The sequence below is a fragment of the Mesoplodon bidens genome (genome assembly GCF_964165515.1).
Source record: "Mesoplodon bidens genome assembly, chromosome: 1".
NCBI classification, from domain to species: Eukaryota; Metazoa; Chordata; class Mammalia; order Artiodactyla; family Ziphiidae; genus Mesoplodon; species Mesoplodon bidens.
The window spans coordinates 205,803,545-205,817,133 of NC_138176.1; the positions used below are offsets into that span (position 1 = coordinate 205,803,545).

The 13,589-nt window shown below is 32.8% G+C and overlaps 1 protein-coding gene across 3 annotated transcripts in view; it reads left to right on the forward strand.

Annotated features, from left to right (window-relative positions):
* The window catches only part of CCSER1 (coiled-coil serine rich protein 1), a 1,188,125-nt gene that overhangs the window by 699,596 nt on the left and 474,940 nt on the right, over positions 1–13,589 (forward strand). Inside the window, exon 10 of one of the 3 annotated variants that reach the window (XM_081234939.1) lies at positions 4,588–5,626. The exons of the other annotated variants lie outside the window; for them this stretch is intronic. Coding sequence (XP_081091065.1) covers positions 4,588–4,647 — 60 coding nt within the window. The 3' untranslated portion in view covers positions 4,648–5,626. Of the gene's footprint in view, positions 1–4,587; positions 5,627–13,589 lie in introns of those variants that run through there. 3 annotated transcript variants of the gene reach the window in all.

Sequence of the window (13,589 nt, forward strand, 5' to 3'; positions counted from 1 at the left end):
CTCCGGAGCAAGTATGGTGCCTCAGCAAGCCCCATCACGGGTCTCCAAACTGTAGGGGTAGAAAAATAATTTTCCCCCTCTCTGTCTAGGTTCTTGACTGAGTCTCCACTGTAAATGAAACACATTAAGAGGAGAAAAACAAAAATTTCATACCGTGTATATCTCCTGTGTACATTAACTCCCTGAAATGGCCAAGCCAACACTTTAAATACCATCTCCAGCTAGACACAAAAGAAACGTGTTGGGCAGTGGGGAAGCCAGTTATGGGAGGTTACCAGGAAAAACACAGTAAACAAGGGTAAGGTTGTTAGATTTAAGTCCCTGCCTTCTCCACTGACAAGAGTTTCTAGAGATTTAGTCATCCTCTGCTGCCTGGTACAGAGAGGGAGACACTCTTACAAATGGAGATTGCCCTTATAAACGTAAATATCTCTTCCAAAGGGTAACTTTAGTCACTTTTCAGAGCTTCTCCTGTGTCTGCAGTTTCTTAAAAATGATTAACTCTGTAATTTTTTTTCCGAAGAGACATATTTTGTGGTGGCTAATTCTGTTTGCCTTCACTAGCTTATATAGTCTGCCAATAAAAGAAGTAGTAATCATTTTAGGGAAAAAACATTAAAATATTAGATTATTAGTGTTTCAAAATAAAGATGTAAAGTGTTTTAATAACATAAATAACTGTAAAGAGGTAAAGAAAAAAAAACTTCCATAAATGTTTGGCTTTATACCAAGTAGGCAAAGGAATTTGAATTTTCAGAATAATGTGTTACAGAAAGTTTCCTAAAAAAGAGCCACATGTAACATTAATGTCATGCTCTATAAAGTAAGAATATCAGAAAATTACACTCTTATGTGATGCCACGTTTTTAAGATGGTGGTTAGAATTTTACATGTATGTAGCTGAATTACTATAGAGAAAATTTATACCAAAAAGTGTAATTTGCAATTCAGAGTGTGTAAAGAGTCATAGTTCTTTACGTATCAGAATTACTTCAGATTTGTCATTATTTTATGAGCTTTGTGCTTATAAGTGGACTTACAGATTTGGATTGACTCCATCACATTAGAGGAAAATTTGTCTAAGGGTTAGTCTAATACAGAGTAATTTTCAAAAAGAAAAATACTCTAAACAGGTTCAGTATTTTCTTGAATTAGAAAAGTATAACCTAGGGGATTCCCTGGTGGCACAGTGGTTGACAGACCGCCTGCCGATGCAGGGGACACGGGTTCGTGCCCCGGTCCAGGAGGATCCCACATGCCGCGGAGCGACTGGGCCCGTGAGCCATGGCCGATGAGCCTGCGCGTCCGGAGCCTGTGCTCCGCAACAGGAGAGGCCACAACAGTGAGAGGCCTGCGTACCGGAAAAAAAAAAAAAAAAAAGTGTAACCTAAAAATTGATGAGTTCTTCTTTTTTTAGCCTAAGACTAGAATTAGAAATAATAGTGTTTTTCAATTTTAAGATTATAAGAAACACTTCATATTGCTCCAAAAATGCTACTTAAAAGTCTTCTTACTTTATGGGAAAGTTGCTACAAACTCCAATTTAGTCTGAAAGGATTAATTTTTCTTCTTTGAGGGAGCATCAATAATGACTCACTATTGGGACTTTTGTCACTATAAGACAAAAATTACTTGGTGTGAGTGTATATATTACTTTCTACTCTTTTAAAAGTTTTTCTCTCCATTTTGATTTTTATTATGTTAAAATATACAAACACTGAATCTATAGTATATCTATAAATATATTACATGTATATAAACATACATGTGTTTACATATTTTGGGCATTTAAAATGGATATTATTGTGCTGTAATATTAGTAAATTTTTACTTCATGGTTTAAATGACTGAATATCATTCAATCATGTGACCTTTTAAACATTTTTTACTTTTCTCAAGAATTTTCCATTTAAAGAATGGCATTGTCGTATGCTATTACAATTTCGTATCAAGAGAAATTTTGAAAAATCTAACAAAATTGTACATGGTTTTATTCTCCATCTAGCAGTACTATCTCTAGAAATTGGCCCAGAACATAAACATTCCTATATACCAAATAGCATTTCTATAAGGTTTTCCTTTATGGGCATTATCTGTAATAGCTAAAGATGAAAACAACACAGAATTTCCACCAATAGGGGACTGTTCAGTACTAATGGCTCATTCACAGAATGGGGGCTGTAGAGTCCCCTCCCCCTGCAAAAAAGAGGAAACCTTAATGTTCTGGAATGGAATAGTCTCTAGACTATATTAATAAGTGAAACAATGAAGGTGTAAAGCCATTACAATATCAATATTCCCAGAGTGGTTAATCATAAAAAAGTACCCTATTTTTCAAATTACTGTTGTCTCTACAGACTAGTTAAGGGGAACCATTTATTCTCATTAGTTGAGCTTTAATATTTCCTGGTAATTTCCCTTCCCCTGCTGCGTGTTATACTAGCTAAAAAGGACAGAGAAGTATTGGGGCTTTTCGTCCTCACGACATGACAAGTATTAGAATATTATAAACTTTCATAGTAAGAGAAATGTTAGGATCGTATACTTTATGACATTTGTGTCTCTGAACATATTCAATCTATTATATTATTCCCTTCATTTTTTCTGACACTTTTTAAAATATTAAAAGGTGGATCTGTATTAGAGCTTTATTAAAAACATGAATGTCAGGAGTCATAAAATACACGAGAAGACAGATTCTAGATTTCTAAAATTTATTTCCTCTGTCTTTTTACATTCATTCAACTAGCATTTGGGAAACAGGTAACCAAACACTGAGTATCTATTAAATGTTTATTAGCCTTAATGATTCTGAAGGCTTTTTTTTTAAAAGAACATGTTTGGTTGGCAAATATGTATGTGCTTCTGTGTACAACATACAAGTAGAGCCCTGAGTTTCCTTTCATCTCAAGATATTATACCCTTCTTCATTTATACAGTCATTTTTTAAATAAAAGTAAAGAAAGGTATTCCAGGCACTGGGATTGTAGCAGCGAACAAGAAATAGACAGATTTTCTTTCTTCGTGGACTTCATATTCTAGTGGATGAGGACAGAAAATCAATTAGAAATGAAGAAATTGGTAAGTGAATTTCACACAGTGATGAGGGCCATGATGTAAATAAGCAGAAAGATGAGATTAAGAGATGACGTCAGGTGAAGTAGGAATAGTTGTGTCTAGAAAGGACTCATCATGGAAGACCTGAGGATGTTGCTTTTGAGCTGTAACCTGAGTGATAGGTCAGCTGTTCACAAAACTGGAACAAGCCTCTTAACAGGAAAAATCAGATTATGAAGAACAGTCACCTTCCAGTACTGCTTGCTGCTTTAGGACTGACTCACGTTAGTTTCGGTCTTGGCTTCCTACTTAAAGTCTCTACACATTCTAATCTATATATCTAATCTATATATGCACCACAGATAAATCTAAAAGAAATAAACACAAACACACAACTTACACTGTGTTGTATTTCTACTTTAAAACTCTCTCTTAATGGCTCACTAAGGCTTAAAGGATAAAATCCACATTCCTCAAACCAGTGTCATAGCTGCTAAAATTACATCCTTCCCTACTTATGCAATTTTAGCTCTAACTGTTCCCAAACATAAACCTTTTCTTCCACTTAAGCTGCTCCAACACAAATCGCTGTTTCTTGTCTCTGTTGTTGTTCAGTGTTTTGGTTTGTTTGTTTTGTTTTTAACTGTTTTATTTAGAATGCCCCTCCCCTATAATGTGTCTCTCTTTTTAGGCCCGGCTCCACTCCCATTTGATTTGGCCACTCAAACTGGGAGTGATCTCTCTTTCTATAGAACACTTTCAGCAGTTACTGGTCCTATATAACCTATCCTGTAGTTGTCAGTACTAGATATTGTTATCAGTTCTATATATTGACATATATAGCTCCTATGTATTGACATAGAACTTACTGTCTTGTAGTATGGCTTATCTTTTCTATATTCATTTCTGTCTCTCCAACCGAATTCTACATGCCTTGGAGGCAGCTGCCATATTCTATACTTCTTGGATACTATATATCTTTTTATACACATTACCTGGACAAGGAGTTCCTTTTTTTTAAAGGTGAAGTATTTTGAAATGTTTTAATTTCCTATCACATAAAACTGCACTAAAGTATAGAGATTTCAAAATAATAATTGCAACAGATTGAAAATTCTTTTGGAGCTTTTTGTGTTCAGGATGATTTACAAAAAGGAGAGCCAGATGGACTTACCTATTAATCATATAGTTTTTTGGAAATGAAGAATACATAAAAAGTTGAGGAAAACTCATTTTTTCACTCCACTTACAAAACCAGAGAAATAAAATTTTGCTAATTGGTCTTCACTCCTTCACCTTGCTTTTGGTAGTAAAGTATTTAATTGGAAGTTGGGAGCCTGGAAACATTACTAATATAAATATTTTTATTAAGTTTTAATAGCAATTTTTACTGTTGGTCTGTGTTTTTTTTAACTTGTGTTTTTTTAATTTGTGTTTAAACATTTTACATCTTCATATTAAATAAAATTTCCTTTCATTTTATTAATTTGATGTCATTCATTTGTTTATTTTTGTTTTCTTCTTTTCAAGGCCCTGTGGAATCCTACATGCACTGAAGTTTTATTTAAACCAGTACATATTTCAACCTAGGTTAAGTCATTATTTGATAAGAAATGTATCACAAATCTGACATGCTAAATATGAAATCAGTTTTCCATTATTTCATGTGTTAGCTATTTCTCAGAGTATGTAATACAGAAATCTTTCCATTCCAGATATTTCACACGTTTTGCATTTGTACACAATTGCATAAAATATTAATGGATGTAGATTAAGCTAACATATTCCAAACTTATTGTATTTTTAAAACAAAAATACTTATTTTTAAACTGTCTCTATATGCAGCTATTCTGAAGTGTAATATTCCACTTGGCAGGACATATTTTTTGTTCAACCTTCTCATCCATGTCATTTGTCTCTCTGGTTATAGTCTGTTTAATTTCACCATATATTCTATGCACATTAAGTAAGTTTCAAAACAGTGCTTCTAGTTTTCCCCCCATCCTAGTGTGACAGTTCTTACCGAAGAACTAAGTTACCTCTGTTTTTCCCTTGCATTGAGATCAAAAGATGAAAACAGTATGTCTTCAAATGAAATAAATCATGAAGAGTCTTATTCTAACTGTAGAAAGTAAAAAAACTTACTTCTATCTCTAAATAAGTGAAGAAAGTTTTTTGGCTATTGACCTCATATTGAGGGAAGTCTGTTGAATGTGTCATAAAAAAAAAAAAACCTGTCTCCTGGACTTGGCATCACTGCCTGATTTCTGTGTGTCCTTGTTTATTACTTTTCTGTAATAGCTCACTTTAATTATCAAATGGCTGGGTAACAACAAAGCACTCTTGAGTGTTGTAGTTTATTGCAAGGATAAGTGACAGAGCCCAAAGGATGTCTCAGTGTTGTGGTGCAGGACAACAGAAGAGCCATAGAGCTAAGGAGAGGAAAGCAGGTTTTACTGAATTCCCTCTATTTTTTAAACAGGAAATGAAATAATCATGGTTAATGATGGTAACATTTAGAAATATGCTATAAAATTTCTTAAATTATTTGAATTATGTAACATATAATATGCATGATCAAATGTTGGGTTTAAACCATGGTATTAAAATAAAACTGTAAATATATTTATTTACTTGAAAACATTGTATGTGTCCTTGTTGACTTTGCTGCTTAAAACATCCGTTTATGATTCAAGGTACGAAAACATTTTTGTTTCTCTAACAGTTTTCTAGAGTTTATTCTTTTATTCTGTTCTTATCTTTTTATTTATTGTCTTATTTTAACATTTGAAACCCTTAAATGTAGATAATGTAAGAAATTCTATTACCTGCAATAAAGCACTCCTCTGATAAAGATTTTTATCAGCTTGAATGGTCAATATCATTTTGAAGAAAAAGAAAGAATTCAATTAAAGATATTTTTGACTGGGATGCAAGGGAAAAAAGAAATGTATTAACAAGTAGATTAAGTCAATAAAGAAAGGTCCTTCTTTCCTCAAAAGCAATGTAGCAGAAATTGTCAATACAGACAAAAAAGCCACCTAACCTGAAAAGCTACCATTTTATGATTGCTCTTTAACACCAGTAAGACATTTCAGGCTGCGTCCTCAGAAACCCTCCTTTTTTTTTCTTTCATGTAATTTTTCTTTTGTAATGGAATTGTGCTGAATATACATCAATGAACATATTTCTAGGTTAATAATTTTACTTTCATGGTGAAATATATTCAGACTCTTCAGAAATCTTTATTATGTTGTTTGTCCATTTAACTATTAAAATGTTTTACATTTCTTTGATTACATTAAACATGAATTAAAAATATGGATTAATGGCATGGTTAGTTTTTAGAAAAATGTGCAAGAACCATTATAATTACTGCACTGTATTCCAAGGTGTAACAAAACTGAGGTTGATGATTGTTTCTCAAAGAAGTAGCAAGAAGCATAAAAGTATATCTGACAGCTGCAAAGAGTTCAGCATCAGTATTTATTGATGAAAGGAGCATTATGCTATACTATTATGCCTCCATATCTGTCTGAAATACCCTGACAATAATTAACTAAAAATAAGAGATGAACAGGCTTAATTATATTTATTTTCCAAATGAGTGAAGTGGAATTTGAAGAGGTTGAGTGACTTTCTCAAGTTCATGTAACTTTTCTAACAGACATTAAAGTTCTAGATTGTGCTGTAGGTGTTTCAGATCAAAAGTCAGGATTTTGTTTTGTTTTCCTGATTTCACAATACTGGTGGACTGCATGATTGCAAAATTCAATACAAATTATACATGGATTACATATGCGAATATGTACACACTTGTATATTATATATGCATTATATATTATTAAAGGTTGAGTTTATCTTAAATCTGCATTATAGTCTAGGCTTAATGGTGATGATATAGATTTACTATGTGAATACCTGTCTAAGATGTATAATATATGAGCTAAGGAATGTATTTTATAATATTAAGAATTATTTTTTCAAATATAAAGAAGTGCTTAGAAGGAAAACCAGGAACAGTTTTACTAGATGTTTTAACAGTTATTAACATATATTTTATTTATATCTTGAATCATTTTGAAAATTTAATTTTTCATTCCCTGAAATGTATGCATGTTAAATGTTCTTTTTTATAATATTTTTAAATATAAGTCACTTATCATTCTTGGTTAGATTTATGACATATAGCTGTGTTTTAAATGATTTTTTAATGAAGACTCTAAAGTAAGTATATGTAACTATGCACATGTGATTTTTATTATGGCACACATAAAAACTCCCTTGCTGAAGTTTTCAAAATTGTTATTTTTCATAATTACCTAAATTTTATATTGTTTTAAATATTTGTTTATTTAGAAAACAAAATGTACTTTTCCATATTTAACTTGCTGCTAGAGGCAGGAAAGTCCAAATTTAACAACAGGATGCTTTTCATGATTTTGTGTTTTGTGCCTATATGTTCACATAGGACTCTCTAAACGCAGTTCTATCATATCTTAATTTCTTACATCTAATCACTCTTTCTAAAAGAAATCTTTGTCTTGGTGCTTTTTGGGGCAATAGTAATCACAACTATGATATGCTGGTATGTTTAAAGAAAAAACGAATACTAACATATATTTTCAAACACATCAGTTTCATTTGATGTATGTACTTGACCCAAGTCCACATGTCGATGATCGATTGACATACATATCCTCCATTGAAAAGAACTGTTACTCTTGATATTAATAAGCATTAAGAACTGTTAGAATTTCCCATGCCTTCCAAGTGATGTCTGTTGGATATCTAAATTTGCATAATACATTTATACCATTAATTACAATGGAGTAGAGTAGGATAGGCTGTAAAATGGAGAAAAAATAAGAGATGTTAGCACTTTTCTTACTTTATTTTTTACTACAAACCAAACGTCTTGAGTATATTCATTGGGTGTTCTTTTAACTCTATTTTGTGAAAGCTTTTCTCCTCTTTGAATGCTGTATATTGATATACATATAGGAAGGAGGTTGATGAACAGGCGGATCAAATGATAATAAAATATTTTCTGGTAAATGTTCCTAATACTGGAAAACTATTTGTTGCATCCTTAATTTATAAACATCATGGTCAGATTGTATACACATACACATATATGAAATAAGGAAACCCTTATTTTAAATTAGCTTCTTACCAATTTCCTTTTTTAAAGAGGAAATTTGATGAAGTAGCATGTGTATTCCTAGGAAAGAAAGGGAAAGAGCAATGACAAATGTAAATGCAAAACGGATCCTGATGGAGAAAAACAACAAAGCAAGGGTAAAATGATTTTTGCATACTTCCCCTTAAGATTTAGTTTAGATTTTTTTTAAGCTTCCAATTTAAAATATATATATATAAGACTTAAAAGATGAAAGAAGTGTTTCCTCAGCCCTGTAAAGTAGAATAGCCAGTAGCTTAAACTTTGATAAATAGTCTGGAAGCCTTGTGTATTAATACATTTTAAATATAATGACCAGGGAGAGTGAATAAATGTCATGCCTTTTTACTCTGGCTCTTCATGGAAGATTTCTTCTTCATAAAGTTGGCAAGATTTTTGACCTGGAAAGAGATTTATATGTACCTTTTTTTCCACTAAGAATACCAGAGTAAACTTGAAAGAACAAGTAACTTCTTTTGGCAGTAAATATGCTACACGGATTTTAATTTTCTTTGCATCATGGTTTATATATGTTTTAAGAAGTTACTGTGTTAATGTAGATTCAGGGTTTAATTTATATTACTAGTACAATTTTTATACAACTTTATGATTTTTTGGAGATCTTTATCATCATACTGCCATTTTGGTTGTAGCCACATGAATTTGAAGAATAGGATCCTGAAAATTAATGAGTAATCTCTGAAAATCTAACTTTTCTGTTTTAATAATGCAAATACAACATAAGTAAAAAATTATATATGCATAAACCCATACTCTATATTGTTTTTCTAATGCTTTTTATCATAGTGTAACCTTTAGAAGCCCCAAAAAACTTTAAATTAGTTGGATTTTTAAAAGTGAATATCATCTTGTAGTAGAATGTGATGTATACATTGGAAATTTATTGCTAGTTTTTAATGAAAAAGAATATGCAATATCTGGTGAGTGAGCACAAAGAATCAGATGATCAAATAAGACTCACACAAATCATAGATCTTAGCCAATATCAAGCTTATACTAATCATTTCAAAGGTACTGGCCATCACGCTCCAGTGAAAGAGGGAAAAGGTCTGTCAGGTTGGGGACAGCTCTCCCAGTTCTTTTATCCCACTTTGGAATCCACTCTCTGATTCAAGCTAAGAGATCAGATTTCCAAGTGAGATTTTTTGGGTTACCTCACACAGCAGGAGAAATATTTCATTGATGAAGTATCTTCATTTTATATCCCAACAATATGATATTCTTCAGGGATCCATGTTCATACAGATTCTAAGTTTATTTACTCAAATCAGTCTTTAACCAGGGGCATACTGTTATAATTTCCATTGATAAGGACCCTCCTTCCAGCAGCTATTACTAGTTTATTTTCCTGGAGATCTAGTTTTTATGTTGGCAAGGTTAGAAGAAGTTACCTCCCTTCTTTTACTTCCCCTGGAAAAAAGCCAGTTGCTTTAACTCCCCCTCCTCACCTGCTCCGTTTCCACAGTTCATTCTGAAAGTGATATTGTATTGGAGTGGAAAGAAGCCCAGTGTCCTGGATTTTTCATTTCTCTTTAATTGAAAGGAAAAGACCTTATAGAAAGCTTATCTGACCAAAATTGCACTTGTTTTGGGTTTCTGTTCTTTGTTTTCAATGTTTCAAAACAGTTTGAGGCAAGACTTAGGAGATTCCTTTTCCTGAAGATTATGTTTCCCTTTATTTTTCACTTAAGGCAAGCGTTCGTGAATTGCAGTTTTTGAAAGTCAAGAAATTTGTGATTCAATTGGGGGAAAAATTTAAAATTCCTTAAAATAAAGTTTTTGTCAATTGATGTATGCTGTAATATACCACATAAGAGATGGTCAGTGTATTTAAATTTATATGTCTTATTTAAAGTTATAAATACTTGTTTTATTCTTTGTTTCCATTTGCTATTTATACAAAATTACTCCTGTTGGAACGATAATCCATTCAACTAATTGGAATAGAGTAAATTCTTTGTTTTCTTCTTTCAGTTATACTATATACCTCATTATGTATTTTATTGAATATAATATGTCTAGTTTTAAGATATTTGGGATGTGGGTTTATTTATGTAAAATCTCTGTTTTGTATTTTCATCCATTTGGTATATATAAAAATTAGACTAGAAAAATTCCCATAAGAGAAAGCACATATAAGAAAAACTGAATCCAATATCTGCAGCCTGATTTATCCGTTCTGCTGCTGTTGCACAAACAGACTGTGTTGTTTCTACCAAGTCTTAGTGCCTTTACTCACATCAGTCCCCGAACCTATAGAGCTGTTTCTTTTCTCTTAACTTGTTCACATGAAGAGGAAAACGAGTTCCATATTCCCAGGATTCTCCAGGCATAATTAAATTCTCCTCTAAATCATTCTGCCGTTTGATTATGGCTACCATTTTTTTTATTTTACTATGTGTCAAGTGCTGTTTTAAAGGCTTTACATGTTTTAAGTATTAATTCTTCACAAAAGCTTATGAGGGAGCTACTGTTACATGACACCATTTTGCAAGCAAGAAAGCTGAAATATAGAGAAGTTAAGAAATTTGCACCAAATTACATTACTAGAAAGTTAGTAGGCTGTGTTTAAGCCTAGGCCCTCTGGATCTAGAGCCTGCACTTTATTTTTTTTAAATTTTTTAATTGAAGTATAGCTGATTTACAATGTTATCTTAGTTTGAAATGTACACCATACTGATTCAATGCTTTACAGGTTAAACTCCATTTAAAATTACTGCCAAATATTGGCTGTATTCCCTGTCCTGTACAATATATCCTTGTAGCTTACAAGCTGTACGTAGTAGTTTGTAGCTTTTAATCCCTTACCCTTATCTTGCCCCTTCCCCTTCCCTCTCCCCACTGGTAACCACTAGTTTGTTCTCTGTATCTGTAAGTCTGTTTCTTTTTTGTTATATTCACTGATTGGTTTTTTTTGTTTTTGTTTTTTTTTAGATTCCACATATAAGTGATATCATATGGTATTTGTCTTTCTCTGTCTGACTTGTTTCACTAACATACACCCTCCAGGTCTGTCCATGTTGTTGCAAATGATAAAATTTCACTTTTATAGCCGAGTAATATTCCATTGTGTATATATATATATATATATATATATATATGTATCACATATTCTTTATTGATTCATTTGCTGATGGACACTTAGGTTGCTTCCATATCTTGGCTATTGTAAATAATGCTTCTGTGAAGTTTGAGATGTATGTATCTTTTTGAATAGCGTTTTCATTTTCTTTGGATATATACCCAGGAGTGGAATTGCTGTAAAATATGGTAGTTCTATTTTTAGTTTCTTGAGGAACCTCCATACATCCATGTTGGCTGCACTAATTTACATTCCCACCCACAGTGTACTAGGGTTCCCTTTTCTCCACATCTCACCAACATTTGTTGTTTGTGGGGTTTTTTTGATGATGCCATTCTAGCTGGTATGAGGTGACAGCTCACTGTGGTTTCATTTGCATTTCTCTGATGATTAGTAATGTTGAGCATTTTTCATTTTCATTGCCTATTGGTCATCTGTATGTCTTCTCTGTAAAAATGTCTATTCAGGTCTTCTGCCTATTTTTATTCAGTTTTGTTTTGTTTGGTTTTTTTTTTGGTATTAAGTGGTATGAGTCACTTATGTATTTTTCATATTAATCCCTTATTGGTCATCATTTGCAAGTATTTTCTCCCATTCAGTAGGTTGTCTTTCTATTTTGTCCATGGTTTCCTTTGCTATGCAAAACCTTTTTAAGTTTAATTAGGCCCATTTGTTTTTGTTTTTGTTTTTTTCGGTACGTGGGCCTCTCACTGTTGTGGCCTCTCCCGTTGCGGAGCACAGGCTCTGGATGTGCAGGCTCAGCAACCATGGCTCACGGGCCCAGCCACTCCACAGCATGTGGGATCTTCCCAGACTGGGGCACGAACCCATGTCCCCTGCATCAGCAGGCGGACTCTCAACCACTGTGCCACCAGGGAAGCCCCATTTGTTTATTTTTGCTTTTGTTTCCTTTACTTTAGGAGACAGATCCAAGAAAATATTGCTGATTTATATCAAAGAGTGTTCTGCCTATGTTTTCTTTTAGGATTTTTATGATTTCTGGTTCATAGTTAGGTCTTTAATCCATTTTCAGTTTTTTTTTTTTTGTATATGGTATGAGAAAATGTTCTAATTTCGTCCTTTTACATGCAGCTGCCCAGTTTTCCCAGCATCACTTATTAGCAAGACTGTCTTTTCTCCATTGTGTACTTTTGCCTTCTTTGCTGTAGACTAATTGACTGTAGGTGTGTGGGTTTATTTCTGGGCTCTGTATTCTGTTCCATGGATCTATGTGTCTGTTTCTGTGCCAGTACTATTCTGTTTTGATTTCTGTAGCTCTGTAGTATAGTATGATGTCCACGAGCATGATGCCTCCAGCTTTGTTCTTTTTGGCAAGATTGCTTTTGTAGTTTGGGGTTATTTGTTTCATATAAATTTTAGTATTATTTGTTCTAGTCCTGTGAAAAATGTCATGAATATTTTGATAGAGATTGCACTAATTCTGTATCCTGCTTTGGGTAGTATGGCTGTTTTAATGATAATCTTCTAATCCATGAACATGGGATATATTTCCATTTCTTTACATCATCTTCAGTTTCCTTCATCAGTGTTTTAAGATTTACAAAGTATAGGTCCTTCACCTCCTTGGTTAAGTTTATTCCTAGGTATTTTGTTCTTTTTGATGCAATTTTAAGCAGGATTGTTCTCTTGCTTTTTCTTTCTGATAGTTCATTATTAGTGTATAGCAAAGCAACAGATTTCTGTATATTACTCTTATATCCTGCAACTTTACTGAATTCATTTGTTCTAATAGTTTTTCAGTGGAGACATTAGGGTTTTAGAAAACCCTAATGACATCATACAGTATGAGGCCATCTACAATTAGTGACAATTTTACTTCTTACCTTACAATTTGGTTGCCTCTTAGGTTTTGTTTTCTTTTTATTCCCTTGTCTGATTGCTGTGTCTGGGACTTTCAATACTATGTAAGTGAAAGTGGCAGGTGTGGGCATTTTTGTTTTGTTCCTGATTTTAAAGGAAAAGCTTTGCTTTTCCCCATTAAGTATGATGTTAGCTGTGGGTTTGTCATATATAGCTTTTTTTTATGTTGAGATATGTTCTCTCTGTACCAACTTTGATAAGAGTTTTTATCATGAATAAATGTTTAATGTTATCAATTTTTTATGCATCTATTGCAATGATCTTGTGATTTTTATTCTTCCTTTTTTAATGTAGTGTATCACATTGATTTTTGGATATTCAACTATCCTTCCATCCCTGGGGTAAATTCCACTTGATCATGGTGCA